Source organism: Pipistrellus kuhlii, unplaced genomic scaffold, assembly GCF_014108245.1.
Source record: "Pipistrellus kuhlii isolate mPipKuh1 unplaced genomic scaffold, mPipKuh1.p scaffold_m20_p_7, whole genome shotgun sequence".
NCBI classification, from domain to species: domain Eukaryota; kingdom Metazoa; phylum Chordata; class Mammalia; order Chiroptera; family Vespertilionidae; genus Pipistrellus; species Pipistrellus kuhlii.
In genome coordinates this window covers 1,459,218-1,485,854 of record NW_023425573.1, presented here as the reverse complement: position 1 = coordinate 1,485,854, position 26,637 = coordinate 1,459,218, and the positions used below count along the sequence as shown (strand labels likewise).

Here is a 26,637-nt window from a genome sequence, read left to right as displayed (position 1 = left end):
GGCCATATGGGAGATTTCTGTTTAACTTTTTAAGAAATAGCTACTCTTTTCTAAAGCAGCTTGCCATTCATCCCCAGAAGCAGTGAATGAGGGTTCTACTGTCCCACATTGTTGGTAGCACTTGTGTTGTCAGTGTTCAGTTAAGCTATTCTGTTGGCAGTGTATAGGTATCTCGCGGTTTTAATTTGCAGTTCTTCAATGACTAAATGCTGGTCATTTTTCATGTGTTTATTAGCCATTCCTATATCTTCTTTGGTGAAATGTTTTTTCAATCATTTACTTTTTTTTGGCTCATATTTTAATTGGGATTGTCTTATTGAGATGTCAAGAGTTCTATATGTATTCTGGGTAAAAGGCTTCTAAAGATGTATGATTTGCAAATATTTTTTACTGTCTGTGGTTTGTCTTTTTAAAAAAAATATATTTTATTGATTTTTTTACAGAGAGGAAAAGAGAGAGATAGAGAGTCAGGAACATCAGTGAGAGAGAGTCATCGATCAGCTGCCTCTTACACACCCCCCACTGGGGATGTGCCCGCAACCAAGGTACATGCCCTTGGCCAGAATCGAACCTGGGACCCTTCAGTCCGCAGGCTAACGCTCTATCCACTGAGCCACACCGGTTTCGGCTGTGGTTTGTCTTTTTAATGATGTATTTGATGTTTCTTAATTTTGATGATCTATTCATATATTTGTGTGTGTGTGTGTGTGTGTGTGAACTAGCATTTTATTGTCTTATATAAGAAATCTTTGGCCCAATTGACAAGGATTTTCTCCTCTGTTTTTTCTGAAAGTTTTAGGTCTGTAATCCAGTTTTAGTTGATATTTGTAAATGGGTATGAGGTAATTACCTAGATTTATTGTTTTTCATAGGGATAGCCAATTGTCCCAGCACTATTTGTTAAAAAGACTGTCCTTTCCCCATCGAATTGCCTTGGCACCTTGTTGAAACTCAATTGACCATAAATGTAAGAGTTATTTCTATACTTTTCAATTCCGTTACATTGACTTATGGCTATCCTTCACTAATACAGTGTTTTGATTACTTTAGCTCTTTAAATTTTTTATAATATTTTAAAATACTGAAATATCTTTCAGTTTTGTTCTTTTCGAAAATTGTTTGGCTAACCAAAAGCCCACTGGGATTTTGATAGGGATTGCACTAAGTATATAATGAAGGGGAATTGCCATCTTAACATGAGTTTTTTAATCCATGAGCATGGAATATTTTTCCATTTATTTAGATCTTACTTACTTTCTCTCCATAGTGTTTTGCATTTTTTTATTTTATATTTTATTGATTTTTTACAGAGAGGAAGGGAGAGAGAGAGAGAGCTAGAAACGTCGATGAGAGAGAAACATCGACCAGCTGCCTCTTGCACACCCCCTACTGGGGTTGTGCCCGCAACCAACGTACATGCCCTTGACCAGAATCAAACCTGGGACCTTTCAGTCCGCAGGCCGACACTCTACCGCTGAGCCAAACCGGTTTCGGCGTGTTTTGTATTTTTTATTATATAAGTCCTGCATTTCTTTTGTTAAGTTTTTGCCAAGTATTTTATTATTTTTAATGCTGTTGTGAATGGAAGTTTTTGAAGTTATTTTTCGGATTTTTTCCCCCCTAGTATATAAAAATACTGATTTTTGCATATTGATCTTATACCTTGCATCCATTTTAAACTTGTTTATTCTAGTTGCTTTTATATACTCCTTAGAATTTTCTATATACAGGATCATGCTGTCTGCAAATAAAGGCACTTTTACTTTTCTTTCTATCTTGTATGCCTTTAATTTATTTTCTTTGATTGTACTGGCTGGAACATCCAGTACAGTATTAAATAGAAATAATGAGAATGAATATCCTTGTTCCTGGTCTTAGGGGGAAAGCTTTTAGTCTTTCACTATCAATATGATGTTAATTCTAAGTTTTTCTCAGATTCCTTTTATCAGTTTATAGAAGACTTCTCCATTCCAAGATAATTGAGAGGTTTTGTTTGTTTGTTTGTTTTAATATATTTTTATTGATTTCAGAGAGGTAGGGAGAGGGATAGAGAGATAGAAACATCATTGATGAGAGAGAATCATTGACTGGCTGCCTCCTGCACACCCCACACCGGGGATCAAGCCTGCAACCTGGGCATGTGCCCTGACCAGGAATCGAACCGTGACCTCCTGGTTCATTAGGTCGACATATAACCACTGAGCCATGCCGGCCAGGCTGGTTGAGAGTTTTTATTTTGAATGGATGTTGAATTTTGCCAGATGCATTTTCTACATCTATGAGATTATCGTGTGGGTTTGATTCTTCTATTAATATGCTATATTATATTCATTGATTTTTTTCAGTTGCTAAACTGGCCTTTCTTGCAGGGATAAACTCTAATCAGTCTTGGTATATAAGCACTTTGGTATGTTCTTGAATTCATTTTGCTAATATTTTGTTAGGATTTTTGTGTATGTTCATGGGGGATATTTGTATGTAGTTTTTTTTGTGTGGGTGTGGTGTCTTTTGCTTTGATATCAGAGAAATATAGGTCTCATAGAATGAAGTAGGATGTATTCTTTCCTCATTTTCAGGATTAGTATTATTTCTTTTTAAAATACAGGTATTTGATAGAATTTGCCAGTGATCTGGGCATGGTTTCTTTGTGGGAAGGTTTTCAATACTAATTCATTCCTGGGAGAAGAGTTCCTTAGAAAAGTGACTAGCAGCACTTGTGTATTGAATTATTATTCAGATAACATGGTAAAATTATGGCAGAAAAATCATTGAAAAGTTAAAATATATTTCTAGTAGAATACATGTATCTATAAATGACTATTTGCTTAATGATGTCTATCACTGTACACACATAACTGATTGCTTTTATGCATTCATTGGTCATTCAACAAATAAGACAATTTCAGCTAACTTGATTTTCTATTTTCTTCATATGGAAACTTATTGTGGACCCAGTGACTAAGCTTCAAAATAAAATATTTTGTATCCTTAACATTGATTTTAATATCAAAGAAGATGGAGAAGATAAAATTTGGGTATGATTATGTTTTTTAATAGAAAAATTTGTTTAATAAACATCATAATTGTGATTTTGTTTAAAAAATATATTTTACTCATAGATTTAGCCAGACTTTCTATTTCTGCTTCAGACAGTTGTAGTAATTAGTGTCTTTATAAAATTTATTCATTTCATCTAAGTTGTCTAACTTGTTGACATAATATTGTTCATATTATTTTTTCCTTATAATATTTTTAAGTTCTCTAAGTTGATAGTGATGTCCTCTCTCTTTTTTTAAAAAAATATATTTTATTGATTTTTTACAAAGAGGAAGGGAGAGGAATAGAAAACTAGAAACATCGATGAGAGAGAAACATCGTTCAGCTGCCTCCTGCACACCCCCCACTGGGGATGTGCCCGTAACCCAGGTACATGCCCTTGACTGAAATCAAACCCAGGACCCTTGAGTCCACAGGCTGATGCTATATCCATTGAGCCAAACCGGTCTTGGCTTTGTCATTACTTTTTGACCCTTGGATTATTTAGAAGTGTGTAGTTTAATTTACAAATATGGAAGATTTCCCAAATTTCTTTTTGTTATTGATTTTTAATTTAACTCTGTTGTGATTGGAAAACATTTTGAATGGCTACAACCCTTTTAAATTTATTGAGACTTGTTTTATGGTTTAGCATATAGTCTGTTTCTGAGAAATGTTCCATATGTCCATTAAAGGAATGTGTATTCTGCTGTTGTTCCGTTGAAGGTTCTGTAAATGTCAGATCACTTAGGTTCACACTTTGTTCAAATCTATGTCTTTGTTGATTTTCTGTCTAGTTCTCTATGATGTTTAAATATAGAAAGTTACTCATCTTGAGACTTTGTGGGCCAGTAAGACCTTTATAATTTTTGCCTCACCTAGCTAAACAAAAATCTAGAGACCCAAGTGAATTTTTACAGAGTACCAATAAAGAAAACATTTCAGTTCAGGTAATAAAGTATACTTTAAATAAAGGTCATCAGGTATGGGAATTTTAAAAAACACACTTAGATACATGTATCGCAAAATTATGTTTGTATTTCAGAATCCTCTGCTTCATGGGAGAAATTCATTTACATTAGTAAATGACAAGCTTACTCAGTACAGGAAAAATTGTGTAGATTTCAGGAACTTGTTAGAGTATAGAGGTGATTAGTTGTGAGTAATGAAACCCAATTTACATTTTAGTGATAATAAGAATGCTATTTTTCTTTTATTTTTTTGACAATAGGCATTTTTGTCTTACATCAGTGTGTATAGATTTAGAAAAATTTTAGATTCATTATTTCCTCCTTTCATTTGTTTCTTCTTTGGTGCCATTTCTCAGGGTTTATTATGTTTGATTCATTATTTATCTAATGCACTGAGAAGAAGATATATGGAATAGCTAAGGTTGGATTGTCCTGTAACTGTTCCCATTTCTAATTACTCCTTAGATGGACTATAATACAGCCAGCAAGGCTCACATATTAGAATTTTAAATGTGTTTAATTACAGGGAGGGTTGAATCTACAATCCAAAAATAAAATTTGCCTGTAGCAAAACTGGTTCAAATTGGTAGACTTTCCTGAGAACAGTGGGTGAAATTAAATACTTTCTAAGGTCCTTTTTAATACTACCCTTTAAGTATATGAGTAATAAACAGAAAAAAGGAAGTGGTTCAGAAAGAATAAAAGAAAAAAGATCAATGAACTACAAGTATTTTGAGCTTCATCATAAATAAATACGAACCCATGAAAAATGTCTTTCCATTTAGGACTCACTAGGAATAGAAACAGTTCTTTATTGTCTACTTATATGAGAGCCTCTTTTATGTCACAAGATGATTTAATTGCTCCTGTGGCTTCTCCTCATTAAAAAATAAGTATGTGCTCATTGGAAAAAAAATAGTAATGTAGTTATACATAAAGTTAAAAGGGGGAAGTCTCCTTTTTCATTGTCCCCCTCTCTTCCAAAGCCTCCTGATACCCACACTCCTTACCTCGCTTTCTTACCATTTCTTCATTAGAATAACCCTATTAATGCTCTCTGTTTTAGTCAAGATGGTTAACTATTTTTAGGACAGCAGTCACCAACTTTTCAGACATCACGGACCATTAGTGGTCCTCGAACCACCAGTTGCCAACCTGTTTTAGATTATGGTAACTTGAGGCTATAGCCATTGGCAGTACATTTTGGGGCACCCGCCCCCCCATTCCCATTTACTGTTGATCATTTCTTTCCACTTTGTACCCATTTCTAATTCTCTTCTAATTTTTCATCATTTTCTAGATCTGTCTTTTTCTTTCCATCCTAACTACCACTATTCTAATTCAGGTTTTCATTACTTCACATTGGACAGTTACAGCATTCTTCTATATTAATTATCCTTGGAGTTGTTCTCGTTCAACTCATCTTATATGTTGTCTAGATTTAACTTCTTATAGCACAAATTTAATTATGGGTCATCATTTCTTAATTATTCTCATGTCTTTAAAATTAATGCCCCATTCTAGGCTTTCCATGATCGTTCCCACCCTGCCATTCCAGATCCATTCACAGGTACCCTTTATGAACCTTGGACCCAAACCAAACTGTATTCTTGCTAATACCCTTGTGACAGTGACCTTCCTGCTTCTGTGTGTTTGCTCATGATGTTCCTTCCACAAAGCTTCATTCTTTTTCCTCACTCCCAAGTCCCATTCTAAAGAGATGCTTGTGATTTAAGAGTTAACATATCCTAGGATGCCTATACCGAGTAGTATTTTATTGTAGTATGACTCATTATCAAAGATGCCGCTGCTAGTCTGCTGTCAAATAACCTCCATCTGCTTTCCTTTTCTAAGTGCTTCTGGCTAATAGTAATTTTTTCATTTCTTTCCATTGTTGATTTTAACAAAGCAGTGCTTGTGAATAATAACAATTTGAATTTTTGAATTACAGCAGAATTAATTCTCAGGTAAGATGATTTCATAAGTTTTAGCCCCATCAAAAAAGAAGTAGAGAAAAGTAACATGGCTATATTTTGAGCTTTACAATGTGTAACTTTCTTCACAGAACCAGAAAAAGATAGAGGGAAAAATTAAATGGGGGAAAAAAGGATCTGAGGGGTCCTTAAAGGAAAGGTACTATACTAGTATAAACACTGAACATCATTATTTATCAATTTTTAGAAAGATTTACCACATGGAGTACAGTTGTTTTAAAATTTCTGATACTTGATATTTCCTGCAAGGAATGAGTCAAATTTTCGAGGTCTCATAAAGCATTGTGTGCCAGCCTCCTGCTCCTCCATCATCCACGACGGCACAGTCAGTCAGTGGCCACCTGCTTCTCTCCTTGCTGTGGAGTCTGACTCATCATTCACTGTAGCTCTTCAGCTAATACTGGAATTTCAGTTCCATTCAGTTACCAGCTTTTAATTGGAGCCCAATGCCAGATTGGTCTCCTGTTTCGGAGCATCTCTTCTTGGCTGCTTGGTTTTTTTCTGCTACTTTCTGCATTAGCTTGATGACATCCACTCAGGTATGAAGCTAGACGGATACTGTAGAATTGCTACAGAACCAAACACTGTCATCTTGCATTCTGCCTCCCTCCTACTGCCCATCTGGAATGGGATCAGGTTTAGATGGTGAGGTTCTTAATTCTTCTATCTCACTTTTATTTTACTGAGCTTTGCCAAGTTTTAGAATCCTAGGACCTTAGAAAATTGTGGAGACCTTCTTTCTTTGTTTCTCTACTTCCTACCTCCACCCCCACCACATACTTTCAAGCATATGGCACATGCATTACATAAACAAGCTGAAAAAATCAGCTTCTCATTTGATGAGAAGATCTTCCTTGAGTTTCTTTCGTACCTTAGCCTCATGTCCCAGTTTTGTCCTCTAAGTGCAATCCTTTCTGGATTGGGGGAATTAGTCACACTAAAGTGGATTTTCTTTGGTCTTTAAGTTATCTGCTATATGCCCTGTAAATGTTAATTGATAACCTTCAGGTTTCGTGGGACATGTGCAGTGGGTCTTTAATAGTTAGATTGAATGCTTTTAATAAAAAAAATTAAAGAGCATAGAATGTCATGAAACCCACCCACTGACCAGGAAATAAAATTTTCCCGCTGACTTCGGAATAGATCCTGGTCTTAAACACCAAGTTATTTAAGATGAAAAATATTATTCATACAGAATGAAAAAGATTTGTCATAATGTTATCTTACATGAAGTGTGCTTATAACCAGTAGGCTAACTGGATGCCATTTCTCTACTTTCTCAATTGCTTACACCTTCATCTATTTTTTTAGAGTATGCTAAGACCAAGAGACTCACAGTTAGCTCAAATAAAAACAAAAATAAAACAGAGAACTCATAGTCTGCAGGAGTGGATTCTGACAATAAAGACTTTGCCTTTACTCTGCTCCTTGTGCCTGGGGTTTTAATTTAACACATCAATGAAAAGGCTGCATTTACCGAGGAGGGAAATACTCAGCAGGACTTCACTTTTATTAGTGCAGTTTGTAAGAAATTACAGATTTAATGAGAAAATCGTTAAGCATGAAAAAAATGGGCTGTAATTGAACTTGTGGAGTTTAAATGGTGAGGTTTTAATTGAGTTTTTTTAGTTATTGGTAAGAAAAAAATAATAAACAACCAAGGCTGTATCTCTATGGCTGAGGTGGTCAGCACTTCATGTACCTTAGTGCAATTTCCTGTATGGCTGGTCATGCATAATATGGCTGTGGTGTTCTCTGTGTGGTATCCACAGACTCCTTCTGCCTGGCAGGTGAGGAAGTCGGGCTAAACTCTGACAGAACAATTTCTAAAAGGAGAAAGGACAGGTGAGGGGCAAAGAGCAGGACAGGGCCGTGTCACCTTCACAGGCAAGCTGCTCAAAAACAAGATAACATTTGAATACCCTTTTCAGGTTCAAAAAGCTTCTACTTTTTTCTTAGTTCTCAGTTTCTTTTGTTGCCCCAGTGACTTCTTTTTCCCCAATAAGGCTTTCATTAAAGACTACAAAAATGAAAAATAAGAATATCAGACCAAGGAAGCACACATTCTTAGATCTGAGCTCTTTTGGAATAGAAGCAGAAAGATATTTAAGAAATTAATTGGCATATCTTTTTTTCATTTAGAAGGAAAATATTTAGATACCTTTTTTTTGTACTTAAATTTTTAGAAGAAGTAATACATTTGATGTCCAAAAGGACATGACACCCCAGAAAGATTCAGCTACTTTTAGTTCCTCTGGTTTATCATCATAGTCTACACAGTGTGGCATCTCTGCTGTGTTTCAAATGTTAAATCTGGAGGAAAGAGAAGTGTATGTAGTTCTAAAGATGTTGAAGTAGAAATGAAAGTCATATTTTTTATATAACTTTTTGTAGAAATATAAAAACATTTAAATGGCTGGGGGAAGCTTTAAATATGCTTGTGAACCTTTTCAATAACTTCTTACTAAATTTCATTGTATCCTACCTTGTTGGAAAAAAAGAAAAAAAATCTGTACATTTATCTTCCCTTATTATTTAAAGAATGCCTTCTTAATTTCTATTTCCTGGAAATATTCAGTGCATTAAATGGGGTGTCCACCTCTATCTATACTAATAAAAGGGTAATATGCAAATTGGTCAGAGCGCCCTCATAGTAACCACTGAACAGCAGGCTGCATGGGGCATCCAGGCCGGCAGGGGGGGTTAGTGAGGGATGACCAAACGACTGAACAGCAGGCTGGGTAGTGTGACCAGGCTGGCAGGGGGTTACTGAGGGATGACCAAACGACTGAACAGCAGGCTGCGTGAGGTGACCAGGCTGACGGGGTGGGAGTGAAGGGCAACCAGGCCAGCAGGGGCAGCAGTTGGGGTGACCAGGCCAGCAGGGGGGTCATGAGGGGATACCAGGCCAGTACGGGGGGCAGTTGAGGGTGACCAAGCTGGCAGGGGAGGCACTGAGGGGCAGCCAGGCCAGTGGAGGGGGCAATTGGGGATGGCCAGGCTGGCAGGGGGTGGCAGTAAGGGGTGACCAGGCTGGCAGGGGTGGGGCAGGTAGGGGCAATTGAGTTGGCAGGCAGAGACAGTTATAGGGGTGATCAGGCAGGCAGGCAAGCAAGCAGTTAGGAGCCAGTGGTCCCGGATTGGGAGAGGGATGTCCCAGATTGGAGAGGGTGCAGGGAACCCCCCTGCCCCAATTTCGTGCACTGGGCCTCTAGTAGGATTATAACATGTTGAACCCCAGCTCCTAGGTCCACTCCTCACCCTTTTCCTGAGCACCAGAAAAGGGAGGAGGAGGGAAGAGCAGGTTACATTTCCCAGGATTCCACATCTACTGGTTTCCTACTGGGTTCAGCCAATGGAAGACCCTGGTGGGAGATTGGTGGGAAGGAAAAAGCGGGGTGGGGGGTGGGGGGGGTCAGGGTATTTCTCTTTCTCCCTTAAGTGTTAGGCAGTCCTCCATGGTTTTAGCCCCCATTGGACAGTTATACTTCTTAATTATAAAGTTACAGCATGTAGGCTTGCCACAATTGGGTTCCACCCGATGTGTTAGGCAGTCCTCCATGGTTTTGGCTCTCATTGGTTCTTTGTAATCGGGTGAGACCCAATTGTAGAAAGCCTACATATTGTAACTCTAAGTACAAATTTAAGTACAAATATGTTAAATTGAACCCCCTGAGGCCTAGGTACACTCTTCTTTCTTTTTTTCTCCCCTCTGCTTCCCTCTCCTCTCCTCTTCTACACACTGCCAAAGGTCTGCTAAGGGTTATTTGCTGTTCCTAACCTTTGGGTAGTAGCACCATTCTCAATTGTCATTATAGCTTTTCATTACCTGTGTAATAATTGCCTGCATTAAACTTTCTGGGTTAAATATTCAGTGATTTCTATTATTCTTGTTGGGTCCTGACACAGCCTCTAGCCACAGTGGCCAATTTATATCCTACTAGAGGCCCGACGCACGAAATTTGTGCACATGGGAGGAGTCTCTCAGTCCGGCCTGCACCCTTTCCAACCTGGGACCCCTCGGGATGTCCACCTGCCTCTTGCAATACGGGACCAGTGGTTCCTAATTGCTCACCTGCCTACCTACCTGCCTGATTGCCCCTAACCCCTTTGCCTGCCTTCTTGATCACCCCTAACCACCTCTGCCTGCCAGATCAATCCTAACCAACTCTGCCTGCCTGCTTGATCACCCCAACTGCTCCCCTGCTGGCCTGATTGCCCCTGATTGCCTCTGCCTTACCTCACACATAGGACTCAGGATTCCCCCCTCTGGCCAGTCACAGACACTTGGGATTTGGGCTTCCCTCCCTCTGGTCAGCCACAGGCACTCAGGACCCAGGCCAGCCGCAGCTGCAGGGGACTGTGGACAGGTGATTTGTCCCTCTTCCAGGCCGCAGGTGCAGCCGTTGGCACCCAGGACTGTGGGGTGGGCGGCTTGTCCCTCTCCGGGCCACAGCCTGGCTGGTCCCCATTCTTCTCCCATGAGCTCATTTGTGACTGGATGGTGCCCATTCCTCTCTCCCCAGTGCTGAGTGTCTGAGCTGTTAAGGCATGATGGCGTGAGGGGAGATGACCATTTGCATAGTAACTCTTTATTATATATATTATATAGGACAGGATAGTAAAGAGACATAAGGAAGCCTCTTTGTGATTCGTTTCTGTTTTAGTTGCCTGTGCTAAAAGAGACTTTTTTTTTTTTAATCAGGCAAATGTTACTTGTAAGTTTATGATTTTAAAAAGTGGTTATAATTTACACAGAGATTTAATTGTAGGCAGATTGTACTACTTGCTTAGAGTTTTATTTGCTGATAATGTGTTGTTTTTTTTGTTCGTTTGTTTTTTCTTAGTGATTGACCTGACCAGGTGCTTATTTTATTTAGATGCTTGACATTTATTGTCACTTTTTCATTTTGTTTGTAAAGATGTTTTGTACTTGGTTATGTAAATCTGTTCTTAACATTTAAAAATGATTTAACTGCCGACTGCAAAATGTGCTCTTCTTCAATAAGCAAAATTCACGTTAGGCATTTAGATGATGAGAAGAATTAATTGGGAAACATCTTAAATGATGCTTGGGTTCAGAAGAATCATTTGAAATAGCTTTCCAGTCCTTTAGGTGTAGTGTGTGACAGATGAGTGAATCTACTGCTTTTGTGATTCTGACTGATGGAGGGAAGAAACCCTCAGTAAATGACTTCCGTTCACTTTGTTAGAAATATCTTGGCATTTCTCACAAATGAGCTTGATACACAAGTGAGTGAATGTAAAGCCAGAGGCCGACAACCATGTGGCCCCGGGTGTTTGGGTCCTTGTGACTGGACGACAAGAAGAGAAGTGATTCAGTGTATGGCCCTTTGGATGGTGTTGAATGTTTTCTCTAGAGAAGCAGAACATACATTTCAGATTAAACAAGAAAACGTCCTCTTACATAACCCTTCTGAATCTGGATAGCATTTTAATATAACACTACAGTATTATTGTTTTGAGACTAATTTTGTGTATCAGCAGTCTGTACTCTTAAGATGCTAGGTTAATATATAATGCCCATATTTAAAACCTCAAAACCCAAAACAGACATTTTTGAAATTCAGAATAGGCATTTTGATTTTGAAGACTCATTGAGATAAAAAGACAGATCTTGTCTGACTTGGCCATTTTTTATATTGGCTACTAATTAGTGTTCCTGAGCCTTTAACTAATTCAGAAAAGCATTTTGGTAATAATTAGCAGTGGATTTACTGAGTATGGAGGCTGGCAGACTATTCCTTAGCCCTGTAATTGATGGAGAAGCAGCCAAAAACACCCTGATGATCAGCATTTCCTTTCTGTGGGATCCAGAGGAAGGGGGAGTCAAAGCATAATTTAGCCAGAGAAGGATATTATTTTTAGCCTTTTCTGAATTTTACTTTTATTAAAAGTGGCAGGAAAATATTAAATGCCACTATATTTGGGAAGGGAAGTCTTATTCACATCCCATTTTCATACTCGATGTATTAAAGCATCATATGTATTCGCTAGTTTTAAATGATTCATTATAGTCAGCAAACTCAAAATACTCTAGGGAGAGGGACAGAATTCAGAAACATGGATCAGATGCTCAGACTATGTGACTGATTGTTTCTAGAAGGGAAAAATCCGGTTCTTTGTAATCATTGGGTCTGTCGAAAGTTTGGCTATGTTTATCTATGTTCCTGAACCTGCTGAAGGAAAGCATAGAACAGTCTAATATGCAAACAAGAAAACTATCTGTACTAAATCTATACTAATAAAAGCCTAGGCGGTTGCCACACCCACACACCATCATAACCCATCACCACGGCGGGCAGGGCTTGATGCTGTGTGTGCCGAACGGGGTATGGGGGTGGGTCCCGGCAGCTGCTCCACGTGTGATTCAGTGTATGGCCCTTTGGATGGTGTTGAATGTTTTGACCTGACCAGGACTCGTGGCTCTGGCCTACCTCTTTGTGGCAATCTATGGGGGAGCCCCCGAGGGGTGGTCGTTCTGGTCATTCCACCATAACGGTCCCTGGTCTTTTATATAGAGAGATAGAATGTGACATTATTTATGTAATACCTTATGGCACAGCAGACAACCCTGCTCTTCCCAGCTTCTCTTCTCTGTGACACTGTAGCCTCCTGTTTTTTATCCCTCCTGTCCTTTTCCTCTTAGCCTCCTTACCAGCTCCCTTTCCTCTTGTTTCTTCCTGTGTGCCTGTCCATGGACTCCGTATACTGACTGGGTTATTTGTTTTCTTCAAACGTAACATTGCTTTCCATCTCTGTTCTCCCAACTTCTGCTCAATCTGTTTCCTGCTTTATGACAGCTAAATTTTATTTTTCACTGCCAGCTTAAAAAACAAACACAAAAAACGTTAATTCATCAATTTTTAAAAATTCGTATCAATTTATATATTCCCACAACATTCTTCACTTTTACCACCTATTATTTATGTGCATGTGTGTTATAGTCTCTGTTAGAGTGTGAACTCCTCAAAAGCAAGAATCTTATCTTCAACTCAATTGAATCTTCCACAGACCATAGCATAGTATCTTAGACGTAGCAGTTACACAATAGATATGTACCAGGATTAAATTAAAGAAAATGACCACTAAATCAAGCATTGAGGAACATTTGCATTAGTGTTTGAAAGATCCCTCGTTCTCATTCAAAGGAAATGAGAAACTTGGAACCTCTGGGATTACTGCCATGACCTGGAAAGGCTCTTATTTGTGCCCAGATACATAACTCTGAATGAACTTTATATCAAACTGTCTGATGAAGAAGCCTGCTTTAAGTGGAATAGGAAATATCAAGCATTTGTTCCTTCACCTTTCCAAGCTGCAAGAGAGAGGTAGCTTTTGTTGCTTTGAGCTTCTTTCTGTCGGTGGCTTTCTGCTGTGCCTACTAATCAGGGTTGTATTGTTTACCTTGTTTAAAAAGGCCCATCCAAGTGTTCTTTCTTTCCTTTGACTTGCTGTTGGATATTAATGTACTGTGGAAGGATACATGGGTAAAGATTTTCAAAATTGCAAGGAAGTGTTTCCTTAATCCCTCAAGTTTGTTAAGCACTTTTTTTTTATAATGGAGATCATAATCTCCTAGTTGGTAGAAGAGATGAAATTGTTACCAGGCACATTTTCTCTTGCTGCAAAATTCTTATATTGGAAAATACTTGATCCAGTTTATAATCCTTTCCACGTGCTGCAAGAGCCTTAGGAAATAAGCGGGTGGCCCTGAGTTTCCTGTCTTTCATGAGGCGTCTGGCATTGGTCAGGTGACTGTGATTCAGTTAGTGGCCCTTATAGGCGAGCCTTGAAAGTACTTTCCATTAGTATTGTACGCACACGTTCATAACTGTTAGAGTGCTCAGCTGAGGCCATGGCCGGGGCGGACATGCAGTCTGAGAACATCTTGTCATTCAGCATGAATTGCTGCCAGCCCTAAGGAGTGGTTTCTGGGGCTGAATGAGAAGGAGCCTTTATGCCATGAAGGTGCGTGTCTCCATGGTCTGTTCTTCTGTGCAGATGTAAGGGTCAGTTTTAACCTGCTCAGCAGCTTAGTTTCCTGATGACGTTGTATTTCTGTTTTTCTCTGCTTATACACTGAAGAATTGTTTGTCTGTCTAGAAGGCAGCCCCAAATTGCAGTCCACCTTGGAAATGATAACATGAATGTGTTTTCTCTTTCTGTAGCATTTATGGCATTGCTGGCTGACAGTTATTGTTTATTAAGTGTTTATTATGGATTGTAGACTGCTGAGCAGCATAGAGATTATTTGGGTTCAGCTGAGAGCAGAAGATATGTAGCAATGACTTCCCATTCTAAAGGAATTATTAAATTAAGACGAGGCTGGTCTTTCCTAATTTGACCTGGGATTAGTAGAGAGGTGTCCCTGCCTCATTATTCTCTACTGTTTTGCTCTGTTTGACATTTATCTTAAGTATAATTAGGGGAGGGACTAGAGGACCTATCTTTTATAAATATATCTGTAAAGGCAGTTGTAAATTATCCCAATGGTTCCTAAATTCTAGAGAAGGGAGAATAAAAAGCAAAACCAATAACTTTATTAAAACTCAACAATTTAGTATTTGAAGTCTCAAATAGAACATTTAGCTATAATTTTAAGCATTTTAGAAATTAAATTTTATTTCTTGGCAAATATCAGCATGTACCACCCAAACTTTTCAAATAAAGACATCTAGTATCAGCATTTTGCATCTCCAGAAAAGATAGCCACACAGAAGGATGTATTCTCTCTAACAAGCATCACTTGAATAGAGAAAAATAAAACTTGTCTTGTGTTCTAGCGAGTCGCCAGCTAATAAGTCACATTGAACAGTTTTTGGATACTAATGAAACACCGTATTTTATGAAGAGCATGGACTGCATCAAAGCCTTCAGGGAAGAAGCCATTCAGGTAATACTATCCTAGCCTATCTCCTCACCCTAACCCGTGGGCCATCATCACAGGGGAGATGCATATAGCACCCACAAATAAGCCTGGGCTCTGGAAACAATCAGTCTCACTGTGAATAGCAAATGTATGCCAAGAGAAGTGGAGATGACTAACTCATCCTACTGTCAATGTCATTTCTGGGGATAAGGATGGATGGAAGAGTGGAATGCTTTGTCCCTGGGAATGAGCTTTTGGTTATGTTATAGCCCTGGCTGTATGGTTTCTATTAGGCAAGCAGGAGAGTTCCATTGTACCCCTAGTGTTCCAGTCATTATTGTAAAGGGTGGACTAATTATTTAAGGGTATTGATGGGAAATATATATTGTGTAATTATTGAGAAGGATTTTATGAAGACAGGAGTAGAGATCTGAATGCCAGGGTGTAAAAGAACACTGAAAATTAATTACTCATTACCTCTATCCTGCCTTTTGTGTGGGTTTTTGTTGGTGTATTTTATTGGAAATGTTTATAAAACACTTCAAAAATCTTCCAAATTATTTCTAGGCTTTTATGCATAAGCTCTAAGCAAGAGTAAGCAAGTTTAAATGATAAAAGTAGGCAAAATTGTAGTTCTTATGTCTTGTACTAATTGATATTTGCTGAATAAATGAGCAGTATAATTATTGAGTAATTTAGATACTTGCAAAGAATAAAAAATGGGACAATGATTACAGTTAGAATAGAATAAGAGATTTAGTAGTAGGTGACCCAAATGCCCTACAGATAAAAGGAAAACTTTTGGCAGAGTAGAGTCAGAAGAAGATGGCGGTGACTCAGGCTGGTGAAAAAAGATTTCATTAAGTGGAAAATGGCAATAAAGAAATACTGCTTTTTAAGTAACACGGCTAGATGGCGTCTGAAGACATTTCTGTGTACTCCTGCCACAACTTGTCCTGAAAAGTAGCTGATGATAGATTTCTTTAAAAACAAAAAAAGAGTTGGAGGAAAATCAAAAGAGACTTTAAAATTATATCAATTAATCTTTATATAAAGACATTCCTAATTGTAAAAAAAAAAAAAATGTTTTTAATGTTTTCTGGAATAGCTAGTGGTGGTGCACAAAATTCATGCATAAGGGTGGGGAGGGAGTTCCCTCAGCCCAGCCTGCACCCTCTACAATGAAGAACCCCTTGGGGGATGTCTAACTGCCGACCTGCCTCTGCCTGTCTGATTGCCCCTAACTCCTCTGCCTGCCTGTCTGCCTACCTGCCTGATCACTTCTAACCTCTTTGCTTGCCTGCCTGATTGCCCCTAACTGCCCTCCCTTGCTGGCCTGATCTTGCCCTCAACTGCCCTCCCCTGCCAACCTGATCTCACCCCCAATTGCTCTCCCCTGCCAGCCTGGTTGCCCCCAACTGCCCTTCCCTGCTGGCCTAATCTTGTCCCCAATGGCCTTCCCCTGCTGGCCTGATCGCCTCTAACTGCCTCTGCCTGCCTGGTCGCCCCTAACTGTCCTCCCCTGCTGGCCAGATCTTACCTCCAACTGCCCTCCCCTGCCGGCTTGATCATTTCTAACTGCCTCTGCCCTGGCCCCCACTACCATGGCTTTGTCTGGGAAGGAATTCATACATCTAGAAGATGACTGGTTGACCAGTCTAATTAGCATATTAACTTTTATTAGTATAGATTGGGAAAATATAAATACTGATTCGTTATTTGCTTCTATTAAGGAATTATTACATTTTATGACTACATTTTAAATAATATATATTTTAGATATTGTGTATTGAAATACTTATAGATGAAATAATATGATGGAAATTTTCTTCAAAGCAGTCAGATTTGTGGGAGAAGGTGAAGGTATAGATGAAAGAAGATTGGCTGAGCTGATAATTGTTGAAGCCGAATAATGGGCATATGAGTATTCAATGAGTTATTCTCTATTTTTGTTTGAATATGTCTGTATTAAAAGTTAAAAAACAAAGTACCAGGCCACTAAAAAACTGTGTGGTTCTGGGAGGTTTTATTCCTTCCACAGATGGAAAGGTTTCAGGTTCCTATCAAATGAAATTGAAATTGGAAATAATAGTTTTCCATTTACCAAAGAAATATGTATATTATAGATATATATTATATGTATTTAATACTATATACAAATATATAACATATTTAATATGTATAAATATACACATACATGTATAATTGTAATATACATACTGTCTGTTATAAATGACTAATTCAGTATATATATAGTACTTTGGCCTGGGAGGACTTATTTTTATATTTGCTCTGACTTGTCCCCACAGTTTTCAGAAGTTCAGCGCTTTAACAATTTCCTGAAAGACCTTCAAGAGAAAGTGGAAATTAAACAATTAAATCATTTCTGGGAAATCATCATTCAGGGTAAGCTATCATTTTCTTCAAATATTGATGCTATTTTTTCTAAATATAAATACAAATTCTAATATATATATTGTGTTATTTGATGACTTTTGCTGTGTATTTGGGAACAGTTCAGGATTCAATGAACTAAAAACATCCTGCCTAATAAAAGAGTAATATGCAAATTAACCATTACTTCGCTAGACCCACAAGCCACGCTCACCAGCCAATCAGGAGCAAGCATGGAAATTAGCACAACCAAGATGGCTGTGGCCACAGATAGAGCAGGAGGGAGGCTTGGATTTCCCTGGCAATGGAGGAAGCCAAGCTTTCCACACACCCTGGCCAGCCCAGGCCTCTGCTTAAGGCTACAAAGTTTCAATTATAGAAGATAAATAAATCCCCTGCCACCACGGAGCAAGCAGAAGGCTTGGCTCCACTCCAAGCTACAAAGTTTCAATTGTAGAAGATGAATAAATCCCAGATACCAGGGCTTCTGCTTGGGTCACCAAGTGGGGCGGGGCAGGCCTGTAAACCACCACAGGCCCCTTGCCCAGGCCACTCTATGCCCCAAGGGAACCCCCACCCTGATCCGGGACACTCTTTAGGGCAAACCAGCCAAACCCCACTCGAGCATCAGGTCTCTATCCTATCTAATAAAAGTAATATGCAGATTGACCATCACTCCTACACACAAGATGGCTGCCCCCATGTGGTCAAAGATCCTGCCCCCATTTGGACACAAGATGGCCAGCAGGGGAGAGCAGTTGGGAGGGACCAGGCCTGCAAGGGAGGGCAGTTGGGGGTGACTAGGCTGGCAGAGGAGGGAAGTTGGGGGTAAACAGGCTGGCAGGGGAGTGGTTAGGGGGTGATCAGGCTGGCAGGCAGAAGCAGTTAGAGGCAATCAGGAAGGCATGCAGGTGAGCAGTTGGGAGCCATCTGTCCTGGATTGTGAGAGGGATGTCGGACTGCCCATTTAGGCCCGATCCCATGGGGCCTAAACGGGCAGTCGGACATCTTTTGAGGGGTCCCAGATTGGAGAAGGGAGCAGGCTGGGCTGAGGGACACACACTCCCCCCCCCCCCGCCCCCCGTCCCCCCGCCCAGGCCTCTAATAATTTAATAAGCCTAAAATCAAAGAGGTAAATAATAAGTATACATGTAAGTCCCACATGAAACTATAGCCTGACCTGTTTCAAAGATCATGCCTTTCTGTTAGATGAAAGAAGCTGTGAGGGCAGACTTGCCCCCTTCCCCAGACTCTGAGATACTTTGAGTCCTGCTAGACCATGGCACGTTCCTTGGCCTCACCTGCTACTTTTCATTACCATGTCCTTGGATTTCTCATAGCAGCAGACCAGCATCTTCAGGAACCAAATTTGGCCACTCAGTTCCTCACTTATTTACAGTAGCCAGTGCAAGTAAAACCTCGAAAGAATGTAATACACTTTTTTTAAAGCATTGTGTTTGATTTTCTTCATGCCCTTTGCCCACTTTTTTAAGCAGACTTGATATTTTTTCAGAACCCAAGTATTCTGTACAAGCCATTAAAAACAACGATGTTAAAAAGTATGAAGCTTTTCACTTGAAATAGGGCCCCAGAATTACTTCCAGCCTGCTTTCTGTGCATTTCTGTGGGAAGGAGTTACACACCTATCTATCCAGCTTCTAACGTGCAGCTTTTCATCACACAGGCAACCATTTCCCTGACAGTTCATTTCTCAGCCCTTTACCTCCTGCACTGGGGAACAAAAGCAATCAGAATAGGTGGCAAATGGGGCTTCCTCAAATCACTCTTGTGTCTCTGCTGCCGACCTGGCAGATGAAAGAGATTGGTTTTGGTATTTATTGAATGCCTCCAGCATACTGTTTGCCAAAAAGAAACAGAACATACACAAGACACATATTTTCTGAGAGCTTATATCCTATTGAGAGAATACACACGACTTGTGCCATTTCTAGGTACAAATGGATATTAAATGCATGTGCTTTTCTGAAAGTATTTCACGCATCAGCTATTTGAGGCAGGAGAAAATTTTAGGAAGATGAGAAAACTAAAGGGTAGATTTTTTCTCCTTGATTTGCTCTCACTGAGCTAAAATTGATGTGCTGTGCTAAATGATAGACGTGGCCATTGTAAGAGATGTTTCCTCCCGACCTTGGCCTTCCTGCTGTTCCATCAATAGCCAGTAACACTTCTGGAAGTCAAAATATCTGCAGATTCCCATGTTGGGTACCAGAGTATAGAGTCATTCAGTTATCACTTATTTACTGAGCTTTTGCTGTGTACTACATTGAGGGGAATATAAAGATGAATAAAACCTGCCCTAGAGAAAAGTGTAGCGTCCCAATAGGAGAGATGAAATGTATATAGGGTAAGTTATACACAGTAAGATAGGATAAGAGCCATTTCAAAGGCATGAACAAAGTGATCTGAGACTTGTACAGGAGAGATTATTCTGTCTGGATTTAAGCAAGGAAGACTTCACAGGACATTTGCAATGTGACTTTTACACAGCAAAACTAGGAGAAAGGGTAATGTAAGATGGAAGGAATTAGGTGGGTGAAATGTCTTTATAGTTTTATATTCCTTACAGAGAAGAGCACAATCATAGTTTTAAAAATCTCCAGTTCTAAATGAGAGGAGGTGTGGTGGAAAGGAAGGTGGGACTGGGGTTGATTCTGTACTTAGATTTTACTCTGCATTACTTTGTAGATGGAATTACTCTGATCACCAAAGATGAAGCCCCTGGAAGCTCTGTCACGGCTGAGGAAGGCAAAAAGGTACTGGCTGCTCCCTATCTATCTTTAGATCAATTATTGCAGTAAATGTTATTTTCTTAATGCCCATTCTTATTTGAAGAAGTTACATTTTTTAGGGTAACTATTTTTAGTGTACCCATTTTTATTCAGTATACAGGCAAATTGCAGCATCCTTATGGGGGAAATTATAATCTCACTCAGTGTCCGTAGACTGTGGTAATGTTTCAGAACTCTCCTGTGACCCCAGCTTTAGTAGCTCCAGAGCTGCTGACGTCCATAGTGCAGACCCCATTCTGGCCACACATAGGTTGCCTGAGGAGCTATTTTTTACAAAATATACTGATGGCCAAACTCCCCCCTCCCCCCGCAAGGTACTTTTTGTCTGAGATGGGTCCTAAGCATGGTTTTGAATTTGTGATTTTGCAGCAAGGTGGCAAAACACTGGTGTTCTAGCATAAGGCACACCTAGGTGTTTTCAGTAAGAAAAAGACCCATGTGTGAGACCCAGAAGATTTGTATTGACCCAAATAGTTAGGTCAAGGTCTCCCTGTTGTGTATGAGTACTGAATCTGATTCAGCTATGAGTCAAATAGGTGTGGCTCTGTAGGTCCTTCATTATACCTAGGTTTTTGATAAAAAATTTTTTGAATATATTTTATTGATTTTTCACAGAGGGGGAGAGAGAGGGATAGAGAGTTAGAAACGTCGATGAGAGAGAATCATCGACCAGCTGCCTCTTGCACACCCCCTACTAGGGATGTGCCCGCAACCAAGGTACATGCCCTTGACCGGAATCGAACCCGGGACCTTTCAGTCTGCAGGCCAACGCTGTATTCACTGAGCCAAACCGGTGCCAGTGGTTTTTGATAAAATTTTAATGGAATTAGATTGCATAGCTCAAAAGTGTATGGTTCACAGCATTGAGCTTCAGTTTCTGTCACTGATTGACCCAATCCTGCCAGTTGTGACCTAAGCCACTAATGCAATAGTGACTGTCTGCTAGGCACTGTGGTGGATGGTAAGACAGCACCCTGTCCTCTGAAACCCAGAGGAGCAGTTACAGGGAGCAGAGGGAGGCAGTGAGGCTCAGACAACACTGTACCATGGAGGGAGAGCTTGGTCTGGAGTGGCAGACGGGAATCTGTTAAGGGAATGGCAGGAACAAGGCTGGAAATAGTCATCTTATGGCTCAGTTTAGGCCAAATCAAGAACGCCTTGAATTTTTATGAGTGATTTGGTAGAAACTCTAATGTTGTTTGGAAGAACAGTTAGTCTAAACATGCAAGAATTTTTTTTAAAGCACTTTGGCAAAAGGCTTTTGTTTTCAGGAAATAATATGCTGGAATTTTAGAAGCAAACTTTAAGATTCTGATTATTGTCTCAGGAGGGGTTGTCTGCACCCTCTTTGCTATAATCCGTACTATAAGGCTGCCAGTACTTGAGGGTATGTCATTCAGTGGCTGTGTTTTATTTCTATTTGTTTCTTTATTTCACCCTCTAACTGGGTTGTATCATTCAGGGCTCTGCACAGAGGCAACCAGTAGGATGTGTGTGATAGAAGGGAGATTGATTTCTTTTAAGGGATTGGCTCATATGATTGTGGAAGCTGGCAGATCTGAAACTTGTCAGGCAGGCCAACAAGCTGGAAACTCAGGCAGGATTTCTATTTACAGTCTTAAGGTAGAATTCCTTTAACTGATTGGATGAAGCCTACCAACATTATTGAGGGAACCTTTACTGTAAGTCAGCTGATTGTAAATGTTAACCACATGTACAGCGACATCTAGATGGGCATTTGACACAGCAGCTAAGCACCATGGCCTAGCTAAGTTAACAACTAAAATTAAAACTAACCACCACATAGCCTGAAGGCTTGTCAATCAGTGTTTGCTAAACAAATAAAATTAGTCAATACAAATACTTTAATCTTAGTCACTATTGCATTAAAATGTCTATTATTTAGGTGAGACTTTAGTGCATATTATAATTTTTGGAAGAAGGGACACTGATCTAAAAGTCATAGTGTCACAGCCCAGTGGTTCCAGTGCGTTAAAGTTAAAGCAGAGAGACACCTGAAGGGGGATCATACGCTTCTTGCAAATTGTCAGGTTTGTTCTGTGTTGCCTCCCCATCAGGAATTTTGATGTCTGATAATGTAGCTATAGAGAGGAATTTCAGTTAATGACTGTGTCTGGGGTGGTGTCCTTACATGATTCTAATATCAGCAGAACTGATTTCAGTTGGTTGTAATTCTGAACACCTCATCCCTGACTGGAAAGAGAACATGGTGCTCAGTAGATTGGTGAGATTCTGAGCAGAGGCTGATGGTTAGTTTCTAGTTCTACAGAGGGATAGAACTGGAAATTTCTGTACAAAGGTTATTGATTCCATTTCTCTGCTTGGGGCCAGGATTGTATTTCTGTGTACTTGACAAGTAACAGTTTATCCATCTACTTAAGGTCTCTGAGTAAGGACACTGGGAGACCCAAGTGAGTGACGGCGCTCTGAGGAAGGAATTTGTCACCCACGTGCCCTTTCTATTTCTTTCCTACCTTTTCAGCATCTTGCAGAGGGAGGGAGCACAACAAAAGATGCGAGTTGATGCCTACCCATATTGCTGCCTTCAGAGAACTGTTGCTTTTATTGAGAGAGCAGGCCCATCCTTGAATTCTCTGCTCTGTCTCTCACTTCCTTGTCACTGTGCAGCTTGGAAATCACTGGCAGTTTAACCCTCTGATGAGGAGGAGTGATACATGTAAGAGATCAGCCTTGCCTGGGGCTTTGGGAAGGATAATGGACGGCAGCCCAGCTTTTAGCCACAATTTGCTTACGCAGAAATGCTGAACAGCTCTATCAGGACACTCAGTTGCAGGTGCTTCGCACTGGATGGAGATGAAAGTTTGTTTGCTGATGTTCCTCTCTTCCTAGGAATTTGGCCTAGTCTCAGAGATGTGCCATTTGTGTTTAATTATATAGACCTCCAACCTACTGTGCAGATAGTCCTGTCTCAATTTATCCTCTAATTGCAGTGTGAAAGGGGCTTTGCAGGTGGGGAAAGGATGGTAATATGGATTTTTAGGGCTGTGTGCCAAAAAACATGAGGGATTTTCTAGTTTCCTCAGTAAGCACCTACCATGGATCAGGTTGCTAAGGGTAATAGAAGATGCAGTGGCCGGTAGAGCTTTTGGCCTGCAGTTTGTCTGTATTTGGAAGATGCTGGGCATTTGTGGCTTCACAGAGGTTTAGAGCAAAATACAACTCTACTTTTTATTCTCTTCACCCAACCAGATATCTTATCCTTTAGCCATTAAATTACTGACACAGGGGAAATGAGAAAAGAAACAAAATAAAAATCTTTTTTAATAGTTATAATATTGTAATTAGAATCATAAATAAAAATTAATTTGGGAATCTACGATAGAGCAGAGTATATAACCTTTAGACATAAACCGTATACAAATACACATGTAGATTTCTTATTTATCTGTATTTGACCCTCAGATATATTCATTAATAATTAACCAGAATAAATAAATAGGATTAATGATATGGAAGCTGCATTACAGTTCTGTTCTAGACTGTACCCCTACTGCTAGCATTTTCTCTCTCTCATTGACTGTAGCACTGAACACAGTCCAATTTAGGGTCAGCAAAGGGCAATGGGAAGATCCATAAATGTCTTTTAAAAGATGTAAATCCCTTAATCTCTCCGTCTGGCGTGAAGATAATGAATAGTGGGGTTGCTTTGACTGGGGGTTACAAGTTCAGGGGCACTGTCCAGGGTGCTGACAAGAGCACCGCCCAGTTCTGCACTGTGCCACTTGGTTAACTGGGGGAATTTTTGTCCGTGAGGAATGGAAGGCGTGCAGCACTTGCTTTCTAAGACTTGCTGTGCACAGCCTCATGTTTAAAGGGTGACTTGTTGAAGAGACATATTTTGAGTCTATAAGTTTTAGGTTTCAGGGGCCTCGATCATATCCATTTCACCATAAAAATAACAGGAATGTACACATAGGGAAAGCAATTCTTGCGTTTTTCCATGTTGAGGAAGTGAGGAAAGTACAGCTACACTTCTCCCTCTCGGGTGGAGCCAGAGTGGGCGGGCAGGTTTGCTCACCACGCGCATGCTCTGTGCACACTGACCCAAGGAGTGCTGATAGGATGCGTGCTCACCTCCTGCCTCCCCTCCTAAAAGCACTCGCTTCTGCAGGCTCCGCTCTGCTGCCATGTTCAGTACTCAGTGCTGCCAGAAGATCACGTCTTGTGTTAGGACAGATAAGTGGTTGATAAAACCTCGCTCTTAGATGCGCTTACCACGCGCCTCGAAGAAAAGGAGTCCCCACTGCTCTCTCTCGGAGGGACAGGCTGAGAGCAGGGTGTGCAGATCATTTCAAGGGCTCTCATTAGCCTTTTAAGGTCTGAGTTTTATACCCAGGTCCTTGAGGACTTCCGTTCAGGCCCTGGCTTTGCCATGGCTCTGCCTTTCAGAGGCTTCAGGCCTGTGACGCGGCTCTGAGCAGACAGATACACAAGAAGTTTCTTCATCCACTGATTTCCAAACAGTTTCTAACACAAATGTGTTTCCAGAAAATGGATTGAATAACCTCCAAGCTCACCCATTTATTTGTTTTACATCATTGATGAGAAATTCTCCCTTTTACCTCTTTTGCCCAAAGAGGAGAGGAGTTGGAGAATAGCTGATTATAGTCTTTAATTCTGACGTTTTATTTTTATGATCCCTTCAAAGGAGACCAAGGCATACTGGTTTAGGGAGTTTGGTTCTTTTCTTAACCCTAACGACCCCGCACATCTCCTCTGGGGGCCCAAGCAAGAACATCAGGCATCTTCCTGGGACTCTAGGGTCACTGTCTCCCTCCTCACAGGCACTTTCTCGGTGACTAGTTAGTGTGGACAGCTCAACCTCCGAATGAGTCTTTCACCCAGAGACAAACAAAGGAGCGGATAGCGAGATGACGCTTGTTGGGAGCCATCAGGAGCAGGTCTCAGGTTTGCCTGTGGCCCTGCTAGCGGTTTGTATCTTCATCTCGAGAGGAGGAATGTCATTTTGGCATCATGACTGCCTTTATGTCCACAGTTTCTGGCCCCCAAAGAAAGTCCAAACGAAGAGAGAGCAGCCCTCTTTGAAGAAGGTGGTGACGTGGATGATTTGGTAAGTACTTTCCAACGAACAGGGGCTAATCTTGGAAGCGGTCTGACCTGTGAGTGTAGCACAGAGGCTGCTGGTCATAGCCTCGTTTCTTACTTGTGCTTTCATTCCTCACACACCGGAAGCTCCCGCACTGTTACTTGTTGCCATCACAGATTTAATCAGGTGATTTCATAGTGGGAGTCCCTGTGCACGGTGGTTTTAGTCACATAGTTCACCCAGTGTAATCCTCCTCTTTGAAAGACTGAGAAAGCCGGGAGGCTCTTCCTGTGGTAGCAAACTGGCCCAGTTCCTGAAATTGCTCTCAGCCTAAGTGAGCGACACAGAGTGTGATTCGTATGGGTTAACAAATAAAAAAAACCCAGCTTTTAAGAAGCCTAATTCTTTTAAAAATATATATATATTTTATTGATTTTTTACAGAGAGGAAGAGAGAGATAGATGGTCAGAAACATCGATGAGAGAGAATCATCGATTAGCTGCCTCTTGCACACCCCTACTGGGGATGTGCCAGCAACCAAGGTACATGTCCTTGACCGGAATCGAACCTAGGACCTTTCAGTCTGCAAGCTGACACTCTATCCACTGAGCCAAACTGGTTTCGGCAAGAAGCCTAATTCTTAAATGTTCTCACAACTTCATGTAAGCAAACAGGCTGGCAGGCATTGGGGGTTCTGGACCGCCTGGGGCTGTGTACCGGTGTTGGCCTTCGTGCCCATCTTTCCAGTGCGGGAACGTTCTGCCTTTAAGGCTCACGTGACATGACAGCCATCCAGTAAGAGCTGTCAGCTTTCCGTGGGGAAGCTCTTAGCATTACAGTGAGGAGATACTTGGTATTTAACTACTGAGATAGTTGGTGGTGGACAAGAATGCACGTCCGTGCGTGTTGCCCGCAAAGAGAGCATCGTCATTGAACTCACCAGAGCAGCAGTGGCCTGGCTCCTCTCTGACCCTGTTGTTCCTGTTGCAGCTGGACCTGATTTAGGTGCTGGAGGTGTGGGATCGGCACAAACCATCCTGACTGTCCTGCTGGGACCTCTACACCGAAGAGCCTGGAGGGGTCGAAGCTCTGGAGACAGTCTCTGAGGTTGCGCGAAGGAACCTCCTAATTCTGCGTGTAATGAGCACATACACCTGAGGGGCATTTATCCGCGTACACGTTTATAAAGTGTCCTTGTTTTCTGATTGCTGTGTTGTTGCTTGTGGTCTTACCGATCTCCGTACATAGCACATGTGCTTAGAAGTTTCTGGAAAATGGACTCCTCCTGACCTGGATGTTGGTGCGGGTGGCAGCCCCCATGAAGCGCTTTCGTTGAGAACCAGGGCAGGGCCCTGGGTGAGTTTCTCAGTCCTCACAGGAGGTGTGGTCCATCACCTGGTCCTCTCAGCAGTCACAGCTCACACTGATCATGGATGTCCTTCAGTTCCTA

At 40.7% G+C, this 26,637-nt stretch overlaps 1 protein-coding gene across 3 annotated transcripts in view; it reads left to right on the top strand.

Moving 5' to 3' along the window:
* The window catches only part of XRCC5 (X-ray repair cross complementing 5), a 69,852-nt gene extending 43,460 nt beyond the window's left edge, over positions 1-26,392 (top strand). For all 3 annotated transcript variants that reach the window (XM_036421192.2, XM_045575369.1, XM_045575370.1), the window contains exons 17-21: positions 14,809-14,918; positions 17,204-17,300; positions 19,995-20,062; positions 25,137-25,211; positions 26,178-26,392. In XM_036421192.2, coding sequence (XP_036277085.1) covers positions 14,809-14,918; positions 17,204-17,300; positions 19,995-20,062; positions 25,137-25,211; positions 26,178-26,192 — 365 coding nt within the window. In that variant the 3' untranslated portion in view covers positions 26,193-26,392. The remainder of the gene's footprint in view (positions 1-14,808; positions 14,919-17,203; positions 17,301-19,994; positions 20,063-25,136; positions 25,212-26,177) is intronic.
* The last annotated feature ends 245 nt before the right edge of the window (positions 26,393-26,637 follow it).